Genomic DNA, 24465 nt, shown 5'->3' with positions numbered 1-24465 from the left:
ATGACCTTAATAAAGTATTTAGAAATCGTACCGAATGGGTTCATTTAAATAGGCACTTTCACATCATAACAAACTTGGAGGAATCAAAGGTCTGCATATGTGTAGCTAATATTGTATAAAATACAATGCAGCAAAAGGAGAATTAAAATAATAGAGACAGCATGTTTTTAATTCTTGACAGTCCTTTAATGCAGATAGAGCCTCCCACAAGTGCTTGTGTCCTCGAGCTGACTACAGGTAGCAGCGCACTTAAATGCTTTCCCTTCCTTCTCCAGGTTCTCTCTAACCCCACCTACCTTCATCCCAACTAGTCCCGGGGAGAGCCAATTACAATAGAAAATACATTGACTTCGTCAATATTTTTTAGTACATCTCTTACCAGTGAAGGGTTTTTTTGTCTGAATAATATTTTTCTGTCTCCCAGTCCACCTTTTGTTTGATTATACAATAGATTTTTGACAAAGTTGCTGCAGCTGAAATTGTGTCCAAATTCACCTCAGAGTTAACTCCATTATAGCCAGTGAAGTTGCCCAGGGATTTGTTTGATCCTGAACTTTCACCACAGGATGTAGCAAGAGAAAATGAGAGAATCGGAAAGTCACTTAAATATAAGCACAATCACCCTTGGGTGGGATAAAGGCAAGGGAAGCTATTTGATCTTGGGGCCCAATCTTTCACAGGTGCTCAGCATCCACACTTCTTTAACAGAAGTCAGTTGGAGCTGCAGGTGCTCAGCACTTGCAAATACCAGTATTGTGTATGTGGCAGGCAATCTGTATAGCTCTTCATTCAGAGTTTAATTTCAGAATACTTAATTTATAAACATTACATGTACATTTTTCAAATGGAAAATGAGTATTTTTATTTTTCTGGAAATATCCTGTAATGTAATTGCCAATTTGCACTTCTGGAATTATAGTGAAACTAATATACTAAAAGAATGTTTGAAGTAAATACATATATTAATATATATATATATCTATGCGCACACACAACTGCAGGAAAATGGAAAATCAGCTGATGGACAAACAATACCAAATGAATTGCTTGGACCACAAAGACCCAGATCTAACTCTGGAAGAGAACTCACAGATGAGGTATTACTAGGACTTCTACCCAGTTTTCTTACGTGTGCTTTTCCTTTCCAATTTCAGAGATGGGTTAGAATAGTCATGTTTCATCACCCCTGCTCATGCACTGTTGAACCATGGTATCCTGAGGTGGGGAAAAGGAAGGCGCGGTAGGAATGGTGCAGAGCAACACTATTTTTCTTCACAGGTTAGGCGTTCCAGTGAATCAAGGGCTGTGAATGCTCACAAAGTGTTTAAATGCCTCTGTGTTGAGCGTACTGGAATTCCAAGAGTGTTTGGCTGCATATTTTATTAGAAGATAGAGTATTTTCTGTTATACTTATGACTAAGGGTATGCTTATGTTATGGAATCCGTGACTTCCAAAGACCTCTGTGACATTTTCTGCTTCAGCCCCTGGGGCTGCGGGACAGGAGCTGGCAGCCAGCGGGGCCCCGGCAGGGTTCCAGTGACAGGCAAAAGCCTCCTCAGGGTCCCCCTTCAGGTTTCCAGCCACAGACAACAGCCTCCTCAGGGTTTCCCTGCAGGGTTCTAGTGATGGGAGGCCCTCCTCAGGGTTCCAGCGACTCACGGGGGACAGCCTTGCGGGAAGGGGGAAGAAGCCTGCAGTTCCCAGCCACCATGGTGGCAGGGGAAACCATGGAGCTGCAGCAGCAAAAGTCACAAACAGGTCATGGCTTCCCTTAATTTTTGTTTATTGCCCGTGACCTGTCCGTGGCTTTTGCTAAAAATAACCATGACAAAATCTTAGCCTTACTTATGACTTGTGTGTATTCTTATCCGTTTTGATGTTATAGGATTCCCTCCCCTCATTAATAGGTACTAGCTGTCTTGTTGGAATAACACTGTAAGCTTTGTGTTTTCTTCATGCCTGTCCCTTATGTATCTCTTTCTTCATTCCATACCTTAAATTTGTACAAGTTATTGCAGCAAAATTTTAGATTCCATTCATAAGAGCATAAGAATGGCCATACTGGGTGAGATCAATGGTCGACCTAGCTCAGTATCCTGTCTTCTGACAGGTTTCAGAGTAGCAGCCGTGTTAGTCTGTATCCGCAAAAAGAAAAGGAGTACTTGTGGCACCTTAAAGACTGTCAAATCTATTTGAGCATAAGTTTTCGTGAGCTACAGCTCACTTCATCGGATGCATGCAGTGGAAAATACAGTGGGGAGATTTTATATATGCAGAGAACATGAAACAATGGGTGTTACTATACACACTGTAATGAGAGTGATCAGGTAAGGTGAGCTGTTACCAGCAGGAGAGAGAAAAAACCTTTTGTAAGGATAATCAAGGTGGGCCATTTCCAGCAGTTGGACACTTCTGACAGTGGCTGATGCCAGATGCTTCTAAGGGAATGAATAAAATAGGGCAGTACATTGAGAGATCCATCCCGTTGTCCAGTCCCAGCTTCTGGTAGGACATCATTAGGTTAAAGTGCCTTTCAAAAGGTGTCCTTGTTTTGTCCTATCTAGGACTCAACTGTTCTAGCCCACAGGGCCCCCTGGTGAATAGAGGTTGGCAGTAGGCAGATAAGATGGTCCTCTCTCTTTTCCATTTGGACATAAACCTAAAGTAAAGTTTGAAGAGAAGGATTTCAGAATTTTGGAATTTGCATCTTATCCAATCTGCTCCCTTATTCAGTTTTCTAACTGTATAGTGGTACAACTGGCTATTAAATAGGGCAGTATCAGTTACCAAATATCGATTCAGAAATTGAAGGTAGTTGAGTTTGCATGTTGTAAAACAGAAGACAAGTTAGGTCTGTGTTCTGCAGAGGTCACATAGAATGCTTCCCTTCACACATCTAAAATCTGTAACTCTACCCGTATAATCCAGTTAGTTGTGTCCTTTCTTTAAAGTGCTATCATTAGCATTCTACATGTCTAAATCAAGACAATTTATGAAAAAATGGTTCATATAATGCAGTATTGTAAGGCATAGAGTGTACTGCAGAATTTCCCAGTAAAAACCACATACAAAATATTCTGGTATATAAGGTATCCTTTTTTTCTTTAGAATCCTCTAAAATTGTTGTTTTAAGTCTCAGGACTTAAGGCACCCTCATTAATGTCAGATTCTTCGTATTTTCTGTACTGCAGGAAATTCTAGCGAGTGTAATGATAAAGAACCTTGATACTGGTGAAGAAATACCATTGAGCTTGGCAGAAGAAAAACTGCCACCAGGCATTAACCCCCTGACGTTGCATATCATGAGGAGAACTAAGGAATATGTCAGGTATGAATGAAAATGGCTTCTAGCTGTTCATCTCAGATAGCTTGTGATATATTGTTCAAATATTGCTGTTTTGTTTCTGTACTCATTATTTTGTTTAAAGCCTTTTTTAATGGAAGCAAGGAAGTATGTTTCAACCCATCCATCTGTTTGTGTTGTGTATAATTTGAATGCTGTTACCTGGTTCTCTCTGATATTAGCTTATTTAATTAGGTAACAGAGGATATAGAATGAAATACTGTATTTTTAGGATAACTGACCACTGGACAATAAATCTCTGACTGGATCTGCAGGTGTTCAGCATCTCTGAAAATCAGCCTTAACTCCAAACCAAACAGCAGTAAATATGCATAATGTTGTGTTGCTTCTGACCTGAACTGAATGCATTTTATTATAACCCAATAATAGGTGCCTAAGAAGTAGTTAAAATAAATTTATGGGAGAATAAATATTAAGAGGTCATTCATGCTTTGAAATTCTACGGGCACAATTACAGTTGAGTATTCTACAGTCTCCATCCTATTTAAGCAGGTTTATAATTTCTCTTTTGAGTTCTTGAATAAGTTCGGAGATTGTTGTCAATTGACCTTATGGTAGACTGTTGCAGATACTTGATGCTGATCAGCAAGTCATATTTTAATGCAGAGGTCTCTAAGCCCTTAGCATAAATGTCAGATAGGAATTTGAACACTTGTACTGTTTATAAATACGTATAGCATTGGACAAAATAATTTTCAGACAGCCACATAAACTTCTGTGTGCGAAGTTTTGCTTTGCATTATTTCTTCCTTCAGTATTGGCTTTCTTAGATACATATTTGCTTAACATCTACAATTGGAAACAAAGTACCATAATGAAACAGAAGCATCTGTAACATGTTGTGAAACAATAAAAAGTTGTTATACGTACAAATAATTCGTTAGCCAGTTCATGTATTTAGTCTGCTTCAGACATTTTTCAAAACACAGACGAGAAAGAATGTGGCCTTTCAGGATATTTGAATGTACATAAGGTAATAGATAACATGTACCTTGAATTGAGAGAGATGTGTATGCAGTTTGTCTTAATCAAGGTACCTAATGCATTGTATCTGCTGACTACAGCTATTGCTTGCTGAACACGATGCTGAACATTATTGGAGGATGTTGAACTTACTAATGGACTCCTAAATCAAGAGCTATCAAGATGTGTGATATAAGCAGGAATCTAAAGATATGGTTTAATGCTTAATAGAATGATGCTAGCACTTTAATTTGTGTTAAGAGCTGTTACAGTATTTTGCATATAACAGTGTATATTTCACAGCAATGATGCAGCACAATCTGATGATGAGGACAAAATGCAGACACAGCAAACTGATTCTGATGGAGGAAGGTTAAAACAAAAAACGTAAGACTTTAGGCCTCTTGTTTCACTGTTTTATGTGAACTACCAGTGTCTTTAGAAGTACAAATGTTTTGTTTTCATGTAATGATCTGTACTCTGGTCACAACTTGTCCCCCCCTTTCATGTTTCAAAATGATTTCAGGACACGGGTCTGAAATCAGTTATGACTACTACTACATATTAAAAATAGGTACCTATATTTTATCCTAATTAAATTACTGATGCTTACGAGCAAAAAAGCTGAACCAGCAGGTTTAAGACAAACAGAAGGAAGTTCTGCTTCACACAACCTCTGTTACTCATTGCCAGGGGATGTTGTGAAGGTCAGAAGTATAACTGGGTTCAAAAATAATTAGGTAAGTTCATGGAGTATAGGTCCATCAGTGGCTGTCAGCCAAGATGGTCAGGGACGCAACCCCATGCTCGGGGTGTCCCTAAGCTTCTGACTGCCAAAGCTGGGACTGGACAGCAGAGGATGGATCACTAGATAACTAGTGTTCTGTTCTGTTCTGTTCATTCCCTCTGAAGCATCGGGCACCAGCCACTGTTGGAAGACAAGGTACTGGGCTAGATGGACCATTGGTCTGACCTAGTATGGCTGTTCTTTATATTAAGATGTAAAAATACAAATGGAAAGAAATAACACTTTTTCAAACCAAAAATGTTTTAGGGTCACAAATTGCAAATACTATGTGATTGGTTTTCTGTGCATGGCATGAGTGGTGAAAAAATATCCTTGCATTTTAAGGACTCAGCTGAAAAAGTTCTTGGGCAAATCAGTAAAGAGGGCAAAGCATCTTGCTGAAGAATATGGTGAACGTGCTGTAAATAAAGTTAAAAGTGTTCGAGATGAAGGTCAGTGAAATAGAATCATTATCTAATAGATCTGAATCTTGTGTATCCCTTGGGACAAAAGCCAGCTATATAAGGGAATCTGGGATTTTCCTTTGAGGGGAAAATTAAAAATGAATTATGCTCCCACCAAATAGCTTCAACATAATGCGGGTTCTCGAGGCTGAGGTCTGTCTTGCAGTTCTCTGTATGATCTGACAGATGAATACTTCAGCAGTGGTTTTGTTTGCTTCCTTTGTGGTGTTACTGTTTCTTACACAGTACAAACAGCTGTGGGGAGGGTGGCAGGAGCTGAATAATGATTTTAAGTGTAGCATAAAAACTAGCCTATAGATGTACAGGAAATACAGGGGATTTAAAGACATTTAATCAATGTATATACTTAATAAAAATATAAAGAATTATGCTTGGTGGTTCTTCTAGTGCTGGTCCCCATGTGTATTCCACACCAGGTGTGCATGCCCCCGAGACTAGAGATTTGTAGCAGGGAGTGCTTTGATCTGTGCATGCACAGTTGGTTTCCCCATGTTCCAAACCATGGGCATAAAGGGTGGCATGGACCAATGCCACTCCAATTCCTTCTTACCACCTCATGGCCCGAGTCAGAATTCTGTGTCAACTATGGTCTTCCTCTGCTTTCAATATCTATAAGTGGTCTCAAACTGTGAGCAGCATTAACCTGGAGTAGAGGCCAAATCAGTTAAGCCTAAGAAACCTTCTCATAAGAGTGAGGAGTATAACCACAGGCATAAGGACAGATTCCCCATCTGCATCTGCCCCTAAGAGAAAGCATCCCTCCCCATCCCAGTACAAGCTGGGTGAGTCACTGTGTGCAGATCATAAGGAATTAGGTCCTCCTAAACCTATCCAAAAAGGAAAGGTGCAACTGAAGAAGGGTCTGACAATACCGGCTCTGGCCCACAAGCCAAAAGATCAGCACCCACTGCTCCTGTCTGGGAGCTTCACGTTGGACCCCATTTGACAGTTCTGGCACACTCCAAGTGGGATTCTCAGATTACCAGGTCATTAGAGGCTCTGGATCTGTCCATTCCCATCTCAGGAACTCCAGGTAGGACTAAAATCTTTTCCTCGCCCGAAGATCTTTTCCCTCTGCCCTATCCACAATCTCCTCTTCTGTCAGCTTGTTCCTCCTTAGAGACATTTCGACACCACAAGAAACCCTCTCAGAGAGAAGATCCTCCCCTGCTGCATCCGCAAGTCACAGTATTCTCCACCGGCACGGTTGGTAGAACAGGAGCCTACCCTTTCAACAGATGGAGTCGAAGCTCCAGATGAGCACACTCGATTACACAACTATAAAGCACTGTTAGCAAAGTACAGTTTCCTAAATTATTCTGAATTTCTGGAATTCAGAGACAAATATCCTCAGGAAGACAGAGCTCAGCTCCAAGCCCTTATTGATGAAGGCAGGTTGTTGGCATCATTCCAAGCAGCTGTGGATGCAGCTGATACTGTGTCTGTTGCCATCTCCACAGCCTTAGTCATGAGGCATGACTCGTGGCTTCGCTCGTCAGGATTCCCCATGGAGGTCCAGAATACCATCAAGGACTTGCCCTTTGAGTCTAATCTCTACAATGAGAAGACCAACGAATCACTACACTCTCTTAAGAACTCTAAATAAGCAGGAAGTGGAGGGTTTTCCTACACCCTGGTCCCAAAGAGAAAACACCTCAAGCAAACCTACAGGCCATGACCTCCTCCCCCACAAGCATTTGTCACCGGCTCCCTTATGAACTACCACTCAAGCGACAGGGTTCAGGAACCCAGGTACAAGGCTTCTTCCACTTCTGTGATCACTGCCCAGGCCCACCTACCATGTAAGGATTTCTTTGATGTATCACTCAAGGACTGTATAGCAATATTTGATGCCATGACATACTGCCCCCAATCTTTTGGTGGCCGCCTTACCTACTTTGTTCACAACTGGAGGGCAGTAGCAAGAGAGAAGTGGATACTAGATGTCATCCAATCCAGCAGCACAATCAAATTTATTTCACCTCCCACCACAAACCACCTTCCCAGCCTCTTCTCAGGGATCATACTCATGAGAAGATTCTTCATCAGGAGGTGAAACTTCAGGAAGGGTCCATAGAACAAATGCCACCACAACATCCAGGGAAGGGGTTCTACTCTCTATATTTCATAGTTCCCAAGGAAAACAAAGGATGAAGACCAATTCTTGATCTACATCAACTAGATATCTTACTTGCAAATCAAAATTTCTCATGGTAATCCTGGCAGAAATAATTTCCTTACAGGAGAACACCTGGTTCCTGGCCCTCGACATGAAAGATGCATGCTTTCTTGTGCATATTTACCAGTCCCACAGAAGGTTTCACAGATTCATGAGAAGACGAGCACTACCAGTTCAGAGTACTCCCATTTGGGCTGGCAACAGCACCCAGGGTCTTCACGAAAGTCCTCTCTGTGGTGGTGGCAGAGTGTGACACCCCGTAGCTCATGTTCACCGCTTGCATGGTTGGTATGTGTTGTACAAAGCATGCCTTATGAGGTATCATTTGAAAACTCATAAGCTACTGAGCATCCTTAGCCTATTAATGTATATCGTATATGCAGTTATGAGACTTTGCTATAGTGTACTGAAACATGCGGTGAGTCTGGGGAACGCCCGCAGACTAGGTCCTTAAAGATAACGAAAGGACTGTCAACAAAGACCTTGCATGTTATCTCTGAATATGCCTCAAAAGTCCTTGCTCACACCTTCTGTGTAAGGAAAGTGACCATTCACCTGAAAGAAGTCTCGACTCTCACGTACACCACAGACTGTCTGCACCCCAGCAGGGGGTGGGGGTGTTCCTTAAGGAGAGGAGGAGGGTGTTAAATAAGAGACAATGGCTTCCTCTCCTACCCCACCTCAGACGCATGAAAACAAGATCATTCAGAAGACAAAGAGAAGCATCATTGATGTGTGAGGGGTGGTCCCAGCCTGCGAAATGTATTGCAGCTTATGGTAGCCTGGGTAAAGTTTAGGAATTAGATTGTGATTTTATCATTTTATTTCCTTTTGTAACCAATTCCGACTTTTATGCCATTGTCACTTACAATCTGTCTTTCTCTAGTTAATAAACTTGTTTTAATATTTTAATCCAGGCCAGTGTTTTGAGTGAAGTGTCTGGGGGAATCTCTACTCAGGTTAACAGAGGCTGTGGCATGATCATTTCCTTCAATTAAATTAACTAATTAATGAGCTTACAGTTACTCCTCACTTATAGTTGTGTTGTTGTTACGTTGCTGATCAATTAGGGAACATGCTCGTTTAAAGTTGAGCAATGCTCCCTTGTAACGTTGTTTGGCAGCCGCCTGCTTTGTCCACTGCTTGCAGGAAGAGCAGTCCATTGGAGCTGGTTGGTGGGGGCTTGGAACCAGGGTGGGTCAGCCGCCCCCCCATCAGCTCCCCTAAGTTCCCTGTGCGGCAGCCCCACAGCAGGCTATCAATTGCCAGCAGTTCAGGTGTCCCTCCCCCATTGCCCTGTGCTGCTCCTGCCCTCTGCCCTGGAGCTGCTCCCCGGAGCCTCCTGCTTGCTGGGGGCGTGGGAGAGAAAGAGGGGTGCTAATGTCAGGGTGTCCCCCTCCCCCTGCTCTTGTACTGCATCTTTACAGAGCCGGGGGGGGGAGGGGGGGACAACAGGGCTCAGGACTGAGGGAGCTTGCTGGCAGCAGCTGCTGTCTCAACTTGCTGATCTACTTAAAAAGGCAATGTACTTAGAGTGGGGTCAGCATACTTAAAGGGGCAATGTGTGTGTGCGTGTGTCTTGCGCGCTCTTTCACACTCACAGCCACACAGCACTTTGGAAAGTGGAGGGAGTGGTGCGCTCCAGGGGATAGCGTGGGTTCATCATCACATTCAGTTTCCACAGGGAATTTTTGCTGCCGCTGCCATGTGGTGTCTTTTCCCTCCATTCGTGCCACCTTGTAGAGCGTGAGGCTACATTAAGGTGTTAATCCCTGAGGGCTCAGCCGAGTGCTAGTTCATCATTTTAGCAGTAAGGCAATCCCTGGGAAATATCCCACCCTCTGACTTCACCACCACAACCAAGCTTCACAATCATCACTGCTGTGTACCAGTATTACACAGTTTTAGACAAACAATTTTTGTGTGTGTATAAATAAAATATAGTATTTTGTCTGGTGAAAAAAATTTCCCTGGATCCTAACCCCCCCCCCATTTACATTAATTGTTATGGGGAACTTGGATTCGCTTAACATCATTTCGCTTAAAGTAGCATATTTCAGGAACATAATTACTGCAACGTGAAGCGAGGAGTTACTGTACTCTGATCAAGGGGGTGTTCAGCAGTGTAAGCAGATTAGTGTTCTTCCTTTCAGATTAGATTTAGACACACTAATACAGTAATAACCTTGTCCGGTTTGTAAGATGTTCAGAACTCCTTGCTAAAAGAATCACAATTAATTCAAAAGCAAAATAATCTTCTGTTCCAAGAAAAATGATTGAGAAATGCACACTGCTGGGATCATTGCTATCTAATGTACACAGTTGTGTTGTGTTCTGCTTAGTGTTCCATACTGACCAGGATGATCCCTCTTCAAGTGATGATGAAGGAATGCCATATACAAGGCCAGTTAAATTCAAAGCAGCACATGGCTTCAAGGGACCTTTTGACTTTGAACAAATAAAAGTAGTTCAGGATCTCAGTGGTGAACACATGGTAAGTTTATCTTTTTGGTGTCAAGTTCCACTTTGATGTAAATGAAGAGAATACTTCTGCTTGCTGAGTGTGGTCAGTGTGAAATCCAAGTGTATCTTCAGATTATGAAATAACAGAGTAGGGAGTCAGAGCCATTAAGACTTATTTCTTCTGTCTTATCTATGGGTGAGATTCTGCAAATGAATTTGTCTGGACTCATTCCTAACCCCCCAAGGAGCTATTTGCAGGATGTAGCCCTGTATATGTAGCAGTTAATGCAGTTCCATTGCTCCAGTTAGAAGAGTATTATGCTGCTTTCTCATACTCTTGATCTGAATGTTCTTGTGAGAACTGGAAGGCAAGAATCTCCTTCCCTTTCCAGCCTTCCTGGAGAGCCTTCATGCCTCAGGTCAATGTTCTATTTGAGTGCCACTGAATTAAGTCAACCTAGCATTGCAATGCACTGGGATTGGCGCAGTTCTTCAAGTGTGTGTATTATAGCATAATGATTGCCCAACTCTTCCCTTTTAAAGACCTTGTTTTCAGTAGCTTATAACTTTGCCAAACTTCATCTGAGCTGAAATGCTGGGTCTCTCTATCAGGCTGCCTTTTTTTTAAAGAAATTTCAGGCCAAATGGTTAGGCAGTTTCCTAGAAAGCTACTAGGAAAACATGTTTTACCCATGTTAAAATTTTGAATTTTTTTTTTTAAATTTGAGATGCTCTCGCACCCTGTGTTTTGGAGCAGGGACTTTAAATTCAGGTGGCCTTTCTGTCAAGGATGTGCCTTTTGCCAAAGCTGGGAAAATCCACCCAAATTTGGCCAAGTTACAAGCTCTTGAAAACCTGCAGTTTGCACATGTTCAGTAGAGATTTGCTAGCGCTTCTCGGCTAAGTTCCCCAAATATGTCATCCGCACTTGGCATGCTCCAGCCAAAGGTTGAGCAGAAATTTCCCTGTAAGTGCCGCTGTGGGCTGTTGCCCAGGTCCAACCCTGGTCTGCACTAGAACTGAGCAGGGAACTTGTCTTGCTGTGCTTTCAGTGACCTCTCACTGTAAACAGACATCCAGGTTGCGTGGAGGAAGAAGCTGTCTGATGCAAATGCGGAGAACAGAAAATCTTGACTGTGGCAGAGAAGAATAGATTGGGAACAGGTGCAGAGAAGGGCTAGTAGGATGATCTGAGGAATGGAGAACCTACCTTATGAGAGGAGACTAGAGGAGCTTGGTTTGTTTAGCCTAACAAAATGAAGACTCTGGGGAAATAGGATTGCTTTCTATGAATACATCAGAGGGATAAACACCAGGCAGGGAGAAGAGTTATTTAAATTATGGGCCAGTGTTGGCACAAGGAGAAATGGATATAAACTGGCCATCAATAAGTTTAGGTTTGAAATGAAACAAATGTTTCTAACCATCAGAGGAATGAAGTTCTGGAACAGCCTTCCAAGGGGAGTAGTGGGGACAAATAACCTAACTTGTTTTAAGACTGAGCTTGATAATTTTGTGGAGGGGATGGAATGATGAGGTTGCCTACAGTGTCATATGGCCCTTCCATGGCTGCTATTAGCAAATATCTCCAGCAGCTGGAAATGGAACACTAGGTGGGGAGGGCTCTGAGAATACTATAGAGAATTCTTTTTCGGGTGTCTCACCCACATGCTTAGGGTCAAACTGATCACCATATTTGGGGTCAGGAAGAAATTTTCGTTTAGATCAGATTGGCAGAGACCTTGGGCATTTTTCGCTTTCCTCTGAAGCATGGGGAATATGCTTGCTGGTTTGAACTAGAGTAAATGGTGGATTCTCTATAACTTGAAGTATTTAAATCAAGATTTGAGGACTTCAGTAACTGAGCCAGAGGTTATGGTCCCACTATAGGAGTAGATAGGTGAGATTCTGTGGCCTGAGATGAGCAGGAGGCCTTAAAGACTGAGACTGGAGGCTGGCAGGCAGGAAGGTGGGGGACGCTGGGCCTGGCAGCAGGGAGAAGCAGGACCCTAGAAGTCAGTGGATGAGGGGAGCCTGTAACTGGCTGTGTAAAGAGACTGGAGAGAAGGCGATGGGGGAATGTGAGCAGAACTGGGTATGGCTGAGATGGGGAACAGGGAGTCTGGAGGGGTGAGAGTAGGATTTACTGGGTAAGGAGCTTGGGATGGGGACAAGAAGCCTCAGGAGTGGAGACTGGGACTCACTAGATGAGGAGAATGGGATTGGGATGAGGAGCCTGGGGTGAGGAGGAGGTGGTACAGAGGAGATCGATCTTGAGTGGGGAATGGGCAGAAAAGTACCCACTACAACAGCCCCCTCTCCAGAGTTTGGCATGGAACCCATGATTCCCAACTCTCACTAGGCCTCTGCTGTTAGCAAATGGCTGTGAAACCCACTGACAAAGTGTGTGTCTGAGTCCCCTGCAGCGCTCATTCACCCAAAGGATGAGAACCTACTTTGTCCTCAGTAACTCCATTAGCTCAAGTGGCAGAAGTTTGTGCAGTGAATCTAAAGGTTCCAGACCGGCTGACAAGCCATGTGTATGTCAATAAGGTGCCACATGATGGAATTGTTTTCTTTGTTTACTTTTTTAAAAAACTAGGAAAATTACATGCAAACCATGTTACAAGAACATTAAGATTGGAAAGTCAAAAGTTGGAAAATGTCAGCATTAAGGTTGTCTCCCCAACCTTAATTCAGCCCCCTTGTGCGCATGCATTATGGTACGGTCGCTAATTATGTGATCACATACTATTTTTCCTGCAGGACCCCTCATGCTCATACTGCTCATGTAGTACACAGGTTGGAACTGCTCTGGAGACGAATCAGGGTTGTGTAGTGAAGGAGGCTGTTGTCTCTAAGACCTTTGCTTCATTTGTTACAGAGGTGTAGTGCCCGTGGCAGGGGACTGCAGAAAGAAAAAGGAGTGTCTCATAAGGCAGTTGAATGGTGCCCTGGAGAACTGGATTCTATCCCTGCCTCTGCCACAGTGTTCCTGTGTGGTGCAAGTCAAGTCACTTAAACTAGACTCTTCACGGACGGTCACTAATTGTGTAATTTTCCTGTGCTTTGAACATATCAAGTGCTGTATAACACTATATATTCTGAAAAACCAAGTGGTAGTTATCTCAAATTGGGCACCCAGAATTAGTGGATACTTTTGACCTTAATCTCTCTATGCCTCCGTAAAATGTGTATAATAATAACCACTCATCTCCCAAGGGTATAACATAATTTCACCAATGTTTGTGAAGCACTCTGATAGAGTGGTGATGCCATAGACAAGCTGATGAGAAGTTGTTAATTCTGTGATCCTCGCGGAGTTTGAATAGCAAGCAGGAAATAAGGCATGGGGCCACATATTGAATAATGAGGAGAAATAAAAATTGAATAGCTGCATTTCAAGTGAACACTGTCCATCCTGTGCACTGAATGAAGCCGAGGTCCTGTGTAAAAAGTAGTATGTGATGATGTAATTACAGACACAGTCATAATGTATGAGCTCAGGGGGAAACAAATTAAGATTGCCCAGGCAACCTTAATTCTGGTGTTTCCTAACTTTTTGGGGCTTAACTTCACGATCTTAATAAAATGTTCTTTTAACATGATGGTGTGTATATATGCCTATTAATATGCTAGTTCTGGTATGGAAAAAGATACTTACATTGTTTTATTGTGAACTCTTATTTTGACAGGGTGCTGTTTGGACAATGAAATTTTCTCACTGCGGCCGATTACTTGCATCAGCTGGACAGGACAATGTAGTGAGAATATGGGTTTTAAAGAATGCTTTTGACTATTTCAATAACATGCGACTGAAATACAATACAGAAGGTACCTCTCCATTTCTCACTGGTATTTTAAGGGCATTAGAAATTCTAGAACTATCTAGAGTTTTTCTTGTATTTAAAAAAAAAAGTTCTACTTAGTTACTAATTTGCTGGCTTTTAATCTATGTTCTAGGTCGTGTGTCTCCCTCCCCATCTCAAGAGAGCCTGAATTCTTCAAAGTCTGATACTGATGCAGGGGTATGTGTACCAGATAGTGTATGAGTTTTGTAAGCAATGTGTTTCTCTAATGCTATAGATTTGCGCTGCTTTAATCCAAAAAGCATGCCCCAGCTCCAGAGGAGTTCAAACTCTGAAGTCTCAATTCTTCAGTCTAATTCTACATGGTCTTCTGCGGGAGTTTCCCCTCAATAAGAATGCAGGCTTGGATCCTATGTAATAGGACTCAAACATTTATTCACTCAGTCAAAAACTAAGATCTGATTGAAGATGTTTAGTCAATGTGTGCATGTGATACAGGCAAAAAATAAAAGAGCAAAACTAGATAACTTGTTACAGTCTGCACATCTTCATTTTGATATGTTATTAATTAAAGCTAGTCCCTCAGTGGATCTTTGAGCTGAATGCTGGAAGTAATTAAATACAGATAACATTGAATTTCTCACCTGGCAATTTCTTTCACAACTTTATTTAAAAATTAGTCTGACACTGTATCCTTAATTCTCACTTAAGACTAAGATTTAGTCATGGGCATTTTTAGTAAAAGTCATGGACAGGTCATGGGCAATAAATAAAAACTCTCGGCCCATGACCTGTCCATGAATTGTACTATAAATACCTCTGACTAAATCTTAGGCACTTTGTGGGGCGTCCCAGGGCCCCGCCGCTGCTCTGCCGGGTGGGGGGCAGCCTGAGCAGCTGGCTCCACAGCACCGCTGCTGCTCTGCGGGGGTGGGGGGGCATGAGCAGCTGGCCCCAGGGCCACCCTTCATTCTCACGGGGGTGTGTGTGGGGGTGTGTGAGTGAGAGGGAGAGGAGGGAACAAAAAACAAGGGAAGTTTTAAGAATGGTGTATGTTTATAATAGATATGTGTGCATACCCATTGTTTCATTTATTTATACAGTTACATAAACTGAATACTGCTTAGCCAATAAATCAGAATTAACCTGCCTTAAATATGCAGTATGTATTTAGACAATAAATCAGAATTAACCTGCCTTAAATATGCAGTATGTATTTAGACAATGTTATTTTAATCTATTCAAATCAGTTAAGTACAATAATAAGCATTAAAGTCCTTTGATTGACATTTGAGTTTTTACCACAGTTACTAAGTATACTGCAGTAACATTAGCTCATGCTCAGTTTCACAGTTTGTCTGTAACTGCACTGAGTGTTTTAAAATCTTTTCTGAAAATGTATTCTAGTTTAAAAAAAGGGAATGTCATCTTTTGGTAAATCCATACCAGCATCGTAGACCACATCAGTGCTCCTGTGGGTGTTTGTTCTGAGACCTAGCTTTTAATCAAAGGTCCTATGCAGAAGCCAACTATTTTCCTTTCATTTTGCCTTTGTTTGTTGCTGAAAAGCTCACGTATCACTGCAGTCTCTAAATACCCCTTCCCAGTAAGCACTAGGAACCTTCGTTTTTTATTTAGAATTTTTTTACTTAATTAGGCAGTGAAAAAGTACAATCAGTGAAATGTTAATAAAACACAAAGTCTAAAACCCCAGGTTATGCATCCTAAAAAAGTGTTTGACTAATGGGATTGCTTATCTGCCTTCTCCCCCTGTTGTAATGAAAAGCGCTGCAGTGTTCGACACTTTAGAATAACCAAAAATTCGAGATGTATGGCAGAACTTTGTGCGTTTTAGAGTAGTGTAGTTGTAAACTCAGTACACTGCTTATAGCACCATGTAATTTATTTTGAATGTTCAAATAACTGACATGAATCACTTATTTCTCGAATACTTGGTACTTAGGTTTTATATCTGTGCTCAGATATCTGCAGCACATCTGCATATCAGAAATAGTAACAATATGTTCTGTTACCATAGGTTTTTTCTGTTGCACTGATTGATTTTGATATATTTATATCTGATAGGTTTGCAGTGGAGCTGATGAAGACCCTGATGATAAAAATGCACCATTTCGGCAGCGGCCATTTTGCAAATACAAAGGTCATACAGCAGATCTCCTTGATCTCTCATGGTCTAAAGTAAGACAGCTTTTGTGCAGACTATACAGAACTTTCCCTTTTCCCCACGTGTTTTGCTCTTTTCCTTTTCTTGTACTTACGTTTGGCACTTTATATCTAACCAGTGAAACAACTGATTATTAGCCTATGGATATAGGCACAGCCCATTCGTGAATTTGTTGATAAATGTCTAAAACACTTTGTAGCTGGTTTCCTCTTGTCTCTCATAGAGTATCCAGCATAAGAACATTATCTCTCATTCTAGCTTCGCTGCAGTTTTTAGGGGGCCAGATTCTGAGCTGGTGTAAATTGGCATAGTGTCGTTGGATTCAGGGAAGCTATGCTGGTTTACTTTAGATGAGGATCTGATCGCAGAATATTCAGTACCTTCAGATTGGCCATCTCTGTGAGTTCTAGCTGTGTTGTCTGTGTTATATCTAAAATGTGATCTTAGCTGCTGTTCTGTGAAGAGCTTAGTTTATTGCACCCTTTTAATTATTATATTGTGGCTCAGTCTGTACTGGCAGGAAGCTGAGTCCATTTGTGGCTTTACGTAATCATATGAAAGATGGAATCTCCCGCCACTACTGGTTGTAGTTTGATTATCTGAAAATGTTGCTCTTCCTCAGGTTCCCCTATTTTTAAAAGAAGAAAACTGGTTATTTCAAAACCTTTTTGACTGTTCACTGAAGAACTTAGGCTACACAGAGAGGAGGCAGGAATGATTGTTACTATTTTTCAGAGGTTGACTGGCACTGGTTGAATGAGGGTGGTTGAATAACAGCTAATAAAAAAAAATTAAGTTGTAAACTCTTGCAGCTAATTGTGTAACCCTACTGACTTGTGTTGATGAGGTCTTACTCTCCATGGAGCTACTCAAGTGTATAAGGCCTCAATAGCATCAGTAAAGGTGTTCCAATGCAGTTGTTAAAAAGTTTTCCCAGTTTCCATATTTATTATTGGATTGTCTGGAAGCAACTTAGATTATAAAGATTCAGAAATCAAGATTTTAAATTTACCATTATCAAATCAAACACCTTAATTTCTGGAGGCCATTACATTTCTTACTCAGTTCAGGGCCTATATTAAAATCAAAGTAGTATACATTCAGTACCTGGTACAGAACACACCTCAGGGATCTTCCCAAGATACACAAACAAAGGAACCCGGGAAGACCCATCATATCTGGCTACAGTACTCCTACTGAAGGAAAATCGCGACTCATAGAAACTATCCTCAAACCTCACCACCCAAAGGGCCAGCTTCCTCCAAGACAAAACTGACTTTCTCCAAAAACTCCACAAATTAACAACCTCCCTCAGAATTTATGTACAAGATAATAGACAACCCTCAGATATCCACCCAAAACACATCACCAAATTCATCCATTTCATCCTCACCCATAACAATTTTATATTCAACAACAAATACTTTATTCAAACCCTGGGAAGAGTCATGGTTACTAGGATAACTTCTCAATATATCAACTTCTTCATGGCCCACCTTGAAGAATTTCTAGACAAATGCACCACAAAACCAGTAATATACCTGAGATACATCAGACATTTTCATCCTCTGGACAGACGACTTGAGCTCCCTCGTAAATTTCCACCACAACTTCAGCCACTAGCCATCCATTAAACTTTCTAGAACACACCCACACTAGCATCAGCTTCCTGGATGCCACAATCCACTTCAACAGTGGAACCCTACAGACAGCCATATACAGGGAACCCACGGATTACCACGCGTACCTTCACAGATCCAGTAACCACTCCAAACAAACCAAGGCATCTGTCATTTACTGCCAGGCACTCAGAAACCACAGAATAGTCTTCCAGGAGAAAGTATGGAATATACACCTTAACACATTTATAACTGCCTTCACCAAACAAGGACACTCTACCAGAGAAGTGTAGAGCATCATGGAACAGGCCACCCAAATGCCCCGAGAGAACCTACTTCAGTACAGAAATAACCCCCCCTCCAACCACACGCCCCTAGTTGCCCCCACCACCCCACGCTGGAACCCAAACAATGATGCCCTCCACTTGATGGGTACCCCATCTGGAAAGAAATCTTTCCTGAATCCCCTCTTCTGTGATATGTAATCAGTACTGAAATAACTCTGAATTTGAGATGGGAGGGAAGGGGAATTTCCACTGATCTATTCTGTGGTTTCTAGTTCCTGCATTGTTGCTATTTTTGTCATCAGTACAATCCACTGTTCTTGTGCAAATTATATAGTCCTTGAAGCCACTGCTGTATGTCTGCAGTTAAAATGAGAAAATCACCCAACCTTCAGCTTTGTATCACATTTTTAAAACCAAATTAACTTTTCTTGAGTTCTCTATACTGAAATAACAGAGCAACCTCTTAGGAATGCAGACATCTGGCCAAAGGAGACCAGGCAGTAGTCTCTCTGCCATCACCCTGGAGTTTCTTTCTTGTACCCATGCTGGGTTTTTTTCCCCAAATACTTTAAGAACTAATTGTTATAACCACTTCATTGCCACTTTCATTGATATTTTTTCCTATTTTAAAAAATAAATTCTACCTAAATTTCTTTGTGTACTGATTTAGGTAAGGCACAAATCAGTAAGTATTTTGGGTGAAAATGACATTTTTATGAAAAGATCAAATGTTAAGCATGATAGGAGGAAAGGATTAAGTGGTCTGTGGGAGTTTATAAACAATTTCACTTGGTATCATTTTAGTCTCGAAGTGTGAAATTTACAAAGGATGAAACCTTACATGCATGCTCTCAGTAATCTTGTTTGGTAAATATCTTAAAAACCTACAGGCTGCACCTTTCAAATGCTGTGAAAATTATTCTGTTTACGAACTGAAAATATTATAAAGAGAGATTAGTATTTTTCTTCCATTTTGGTGAAAAGGAAAAGTTTATTCCTGATTATTCCTGTCCTGCAACAGCAACTTTGCAGTTCGTTTCTGTGGAGATTATTTTGATGTCCTAAATGGGAATTGTTCTTAATGGGTGGGGAATAATCAGGAATAGATAAACTGTAAAATTTTCCTCCAAATTTTTCTAGTAATAAACAAAAGGGGGGGACAGAGTATGATATAGAAATGGTTTTTAAGTGATTTTCAGAATTCTTCAAGAAATGTAGGATACTTAAGAAAATAATTGTCGTTGGTAGGTGCCTCTGCACCCCATTTAGTAAGCTACTTGCTACTTCTGTTGTCTTCCCAGCCCCCCTCTGCCCCCTCGCCCCTGAAAAAGGTATTGTATTAAAATAACAGTGTTTGAGCATTAGCATTTGGGGCAGGGGGAGGCCTTTCATTAATACTGAGTTTCTACTGGAGTGCTGTTACCTGGAAATCCATGTTATAATCTGAGCAAGAAATATTATATACCAAACTGCAGTTGTGCTGTGTACAAGTATATTTGATAAACCTTTGAATTATTTTGTGCAATTTCTGCCACAGAACTACTTCTTGCTTTCTTCTTCAATGGATAAAACAGTCAGATTATGGCACATATCCAGAAGAGAGTGTCTCTGCTGTTTCCAGCATATAGACTTTGTCACTGCGATAGCTTTCCATCCAAGAGTAAGTAGCTGTATACTCTTTCAAATGAATAGAGGGGAATATTTTTGAAAGGGGATTTAGGCACCTCCCATTAACTGTCAAACCTAAAAATTGAGTCTCTGTAAAAGCTGGGCACATGAGTGCTCTTTGTGCCTCTTGAAAGTATTCCCTGTGCCCTTAAAATTCTGTCCTGAGCACTAGTTATTGCTAAATTGCTAAACCCTAGTCCCAGTTGACTGGCTGACATGATATATATAGCACATGAATTGTTCTTGTCTGCACTGACCACTAATATGGCTAGTATTGCCTTAGCTAACTTCATTGTAAAATAAATCATGTTTCAAAATGATAAAATTTCCTAATGTTGACAACGGAGTGGGAACCCAATGCAGCACACTCTGGAAATCCATCCCAAGCACTTTTGAGCTTCATCATGGACTCTGGAAGCAGCTGTGTCCAACCAGCCAGAAAAACATCAGTTCTTAGCAGTGTATATCTGAGAGCAAAGAACTCTAAGTAACACATTGCGCCTCTCAGAGGGAACAGTTAGACCGTCTTTGGATAGAAAACATTGATTATGTTGCTAAATTAAAAAAAAAAAACAATCTACAGGTGTGCATTGTACATCCAATGATATTTCAAATAGTGTCTGGGTCTTAATTCTACTAATTGATCTGTCAGTGAATTCCTGTTTGAGACGAATGGTGGGCCCGGGGATGGGGTTTCCAGTATGTATTTCAGTGCATACACATCCTTTTACTCCACAGCTTATGGTATCTGCCCTTTTAGGATGACAGGTACTTTTTAAGTGGCTCATTGGATGGGAAACTCCGACTTTGGAACATTCCTGACAAAAAAGTGGCATTATGGAATGAAGTGGATGGGCAGACAAAATTGATCACAGCAGCAAACTTCTGTCAGAATGGCAAATATGCAGTGATTGGTACATATGATGGGCGATGTATTTTCTATGATACAGAGGTAAAAACTTCTGTTTTGTATACTCAGTTAATAATTACAGCCACAGCTTCCATTTATTGATAGGACAGTTTCACTTCTAACTTACATTATATTAGGTAAACAACTTAGGTTAAAGCCTTTTTTTAACATTCGTTTATAGAAATATAAGCTTTCTAAGCAGTTACTATTTTTCAACTTCTAGCAGACTTCTTTATGCTGCCTGCAGTTTTATCTAATACTTCCCAATAATTAAGAATCTCAGTGTAATTTCTCTAGCACTTGAAGTACCATACACAGATACATGTGCGCTCTACCAGAGGACGGAACAGAGTTGGAAGAAAAATTACTGGCATTGAACCTTTGCCTGGAGAAAATAAGGTACTGTAATATAGTCCAAACAATCTTTCACATGCATGTTCAGCGAGGTGTTAATCTCAGATACTCTGTATTCTTCCCAGGGCCTATGCTAATAGTTATTTTTCAGAGGTCCTGGATGCACACTGCCCCCACTGTCTTTTGAATAACAGTTTCTGGGCACTACTATGATATAAACATTTGCTGAGATGTAGTTCAGTTGATAATATGGTACCACAATCACAGCGGAGAGACAAATGCCATATTTAATATGAATATTGTAGCAATCTAAAATACTGAAATTGGCTGCTGATGGTTACCCCGGGAAGTGCTTATATCTTACCTTTAGTATGTCTAACTTGTTCCCTATTAATTGGGTTTATTTTTTGAAAATTTGCTGAATTTACATGTGATTTCATACAATTTACTTAGAAAAGTTGTTAAGCATGACTCAGAAGCTGCTGTTTTAGGGAATAAGTTACCTTTGGTGTGTCCCTAGTGGGTCCCCTTGTTCATCATAAGGGATAAATTATCATGAATCAAAGAACTCCACTACAGCATATTCAGCTTAAAATGAGAGAATTCTCAGCTCTGCTCTGCCAGGGCTCTGATGTTCTGCTGTATCAACTCCTGGCTCTGGCTTAATTATTTATCACCTGCCGCTCTGTTGCTTCCATGGCTGTACTCTAGACGTATACCAATGCTGTACGCAGCAGCAGCCCATCTCAAGGGAGTGCAGAAACCTCAGAAGTCTTTGGATCTGGATTGGGCAATGTTATGCTCTGGTTAATGAACTGGGGGGGGGGGGGGGTTGGTGATAAGCTATGCATGAGCTGTAAAATAATGAGAGCTTATCTACATGCACATTCATTTATTTACAGGTTAGTCCCAGTTGTTCAGATATCCCAGAGATAACCGTTGAATAATTGGAATATAAAAAATGTGTTTCTATAGCAAGATTTGATGTGAAGGACATATCTGAATTTAAAAACCAGGGTTCAGTTAATTAGAGTTTCTGTACTTCGCATGAAAGGGACGAGAAAAAATAAATATGAATACTACTAAATAGCCAATAAATCTGACTTCAGGCTCCTGCCTTACTGAAGGGGAGATTATTTTCTGAAATCTGGGGTCAATGCAAGTCGCTAAATATACTGCTCTTATACAAAATAATAAAAGAAAAGTGTTTTAAAAAATTTCCTTAAATTCTCTAGGCCTATTTATCAACAATTTGGTGTCATTCTCTCCCATGTTTTCTTGAGACTGTCAAAGCCTGAATGATTTGTTCAAGAACTCTTGTTGATAGAAGTTAGGTTTTCCAATCAGGTAGCAGAAACCATACCATGTGACTTGAGTGAACAGCATACCTCACAGATATTAAATGGTGCAGTAGAATATTCTACTGAGTTACCTATTGATGCCAATCTGCAAGAAACCAGATTAAACAGATACATCTCGTGCTGTGTCCTGAAGGCTCCCAGATCTGGGCATGTTACTTGGGTGCTTTATAAGCATAACAGACAGGGAATAGATGAGCACACAGTTCCCACCTAAAGTACACCTGGCTTGTTGTGAGAGTTTATTTCATTCAAGGACTCCTTTTTAACTGCCATGTGGCATAGTGTGAGGAAACTCATAGACCAGATGCACCTGCTCAGTTGCTAATGCGGTGGTTAACACAGAGTGCTGAATCGCCTCCCCCCCGCAGGGTCTCCCACTGCCTCCTTTCTCAATCACTATGGACAGTGGCACCATTCTGCCTGTCACTCAGGCCCATAACCTGGCTGCCCTCTCTGACTCATTCTCTCTGAGTCCTCACATCAAAGCTGTGTCTAAATCTTGTAGATTCTTCCTGCATAACATCTCTCTGAGATACAGCCTTTCCTATCCGTCTGCAGGGCTAAAGCACTTGCTCAACCTCTCATCTCGATAACTGCAGCAGCCTTCTCTCTGGCCTTGACACGTGCAATCTTGCCGTATTCATATCCATTCAGAATGCTGTTTAAAGACCCTTCTCCAAGCCCGTTGCTTTGGCCATATCACTCCTGTCTTTAAATAGCTTCCCTGCCTCCCCTTTCCCTCGCTGATGAAACATAAGTTTCTTGTCTTCGCTTTCAAGGCTCTTCATGGTCAGTCCTCACCCTGCTTATCTCTCCTTCACTACGGAGCTGTGGACTCCCACCTCCAACCAGCCAAGGGTGCCAGCCTTCATCTCCCACGTGTTCAAATGTTCACACAGGCACCTTTATGCTTTCTCCCATGTTGGCCGTCACACTTTAGGAAGATCCATTCCTGTAAATATTCCTCTGATTTCTATAAACATCACCCGAGCTACCTCATTAACCTCCTACAAATCCCTCCTTAAAACCTCTCCTTTGACGTGATCCAACAAAAAACTTGACAATAATTATGCCACTGGTATGCCGAGACTGCTGCCTATCATGTTGGTCTCGTATTGGCTCATTGTTTCCTTGTATTCCCAGATCTGTCTCTTTGTTAATCTGTTCTCTTGTTTTATACTTCAACTGTAAGCTCCTTGATGCAGGGCTTGTCTTTCTGTTCTATGTCTGTACCTCGCCTAGCACAGTGGGGTCCATGACTGGGACTCCAAGGTGATAAAGTAATACAAATAATGTATTTGGCTCAGTCTATAACCAACATGGGTGGGGATGTCCTGTATGTGCCGTTTGACATAAGACGAAAAAATATGGAACTATCATTGTACCAGTTCTTCTGGGATGAATGTAGGTGACAACAAGGAAAGTGTCGATCTATTTAAGTACCTGGAAATTCTGCTGCTGTGGTTTGAATCAGCTAGATCTTTTGTGTATGCTGCATTGTTTGTATGAAAGGTTTGTGCTTAGTATAATTTACCTTTTTCTGTTTATTTTCAATTGGAAAGCTGTTTCTAAACCTTTGCAACATTTTTATTTAACTTCTAGATATTAGTGACATCCAATGACTCCAGAATCAGACTGTATGACCTAAGAGATTTGTCCTTGTCCATGAAATACAAAGGTTATGTCAACAGCAGCAGCCAAATCAAAGCCAGCTTCAGGTAAGAAGTGGAAAAATGTAGAATGTGTTATAGCAATGCACTTTGTGAATCTCCTAGAAATCTGTTAAGGGTAATGTACAAAATCGTCTTGTTGGAGGATATCTGTATGTAACCTAATATGAAACGGAGCAGCTTGAATGCCGGGTTGCTAGAAATCCCAAGTGAGTTGGAGGGGAGGGGAGAACCAAATCCACTCTGCAGGCAGGAGTGGTGGAGCTCCTCAGGGATAGAGAGCTCATGTACATAAGCTAATCTCCTTCCCTTACCTGCACCATTACTCCCAGTTCTTGAGTCATGTCCCATAATTGCTTC

At 41.2% G+C, this 24465-nt stretch overlaps 1 protein-coding gene across 5 annotated transcripts in view; it reads left to right on the top strand.

The window, feature by feature from the left end:
• The window catches only part of WDR44 (WD repeat domain 44), a 60529-nt gene that overhangs the window by 30047 nt on the left and 6017 nt on the right, over positions 1-24465 (top strand). For 4 of the 5 annotated variants that reach the window (XM_073358535.2, XM_073358534.2, XM_073358533.2 and 1 more), the window contains 12 exons: positions 1002-1097; positions 3193-3329; positions 4632-4715; positions 5461-5567; positions 10122-10273; positions 13938-14076; positions 14206-14270; positions 16137-16250; positions 19680-19802; positions 20571-20762; positions 21018-21119; positions 24038-24153. In XM_073358535.2, coding sequence (XP_073214636.1) covers positions 1002-1097; positions 3193-3329; positions 4632-4715; positions 5461-5567; positions 10122-10273; positions 13938-14076; positions 14206-14270; positions 16137-16250; positions 19680-19802; positions 20571-20762; positions 21018-21119; positions 24038-24153 — 1427 coding nt within the window. The remainder of the gene's footprint in view (positions 1-1001; positions 1098-3192; positions 3330-4631; positions 4716-5460; positions 5568-10121; positions 10274-13937; positions 14077-14205; positions 14271-16136; positions 16251-19679; positions 19803-20570; positions 20763-21017; positions 21120-24037; positions 24154-24465) is intronic. The other variant, XM_073358536.2, reaches the window with a different exon arrangement.

This window comes from Lepidochelys kempii, chromosome 9, assembly GCF_965140285.1.
Source record: "Lepidochelys kempii isolate rLepKem1 chromosome 9, rLepKem1.hap1, whole genome shotgun sequence".
NCBI classification, from domain to species: domain Eukaryota; kingdom Metazoa; phylum Chordata; order Testudines; family Cheloniidae; genus Lepidochelys; species Lepidochelys kempii.
This window is presented reverse-complemented; position numbering and strand designations above follow the sequence as displayed.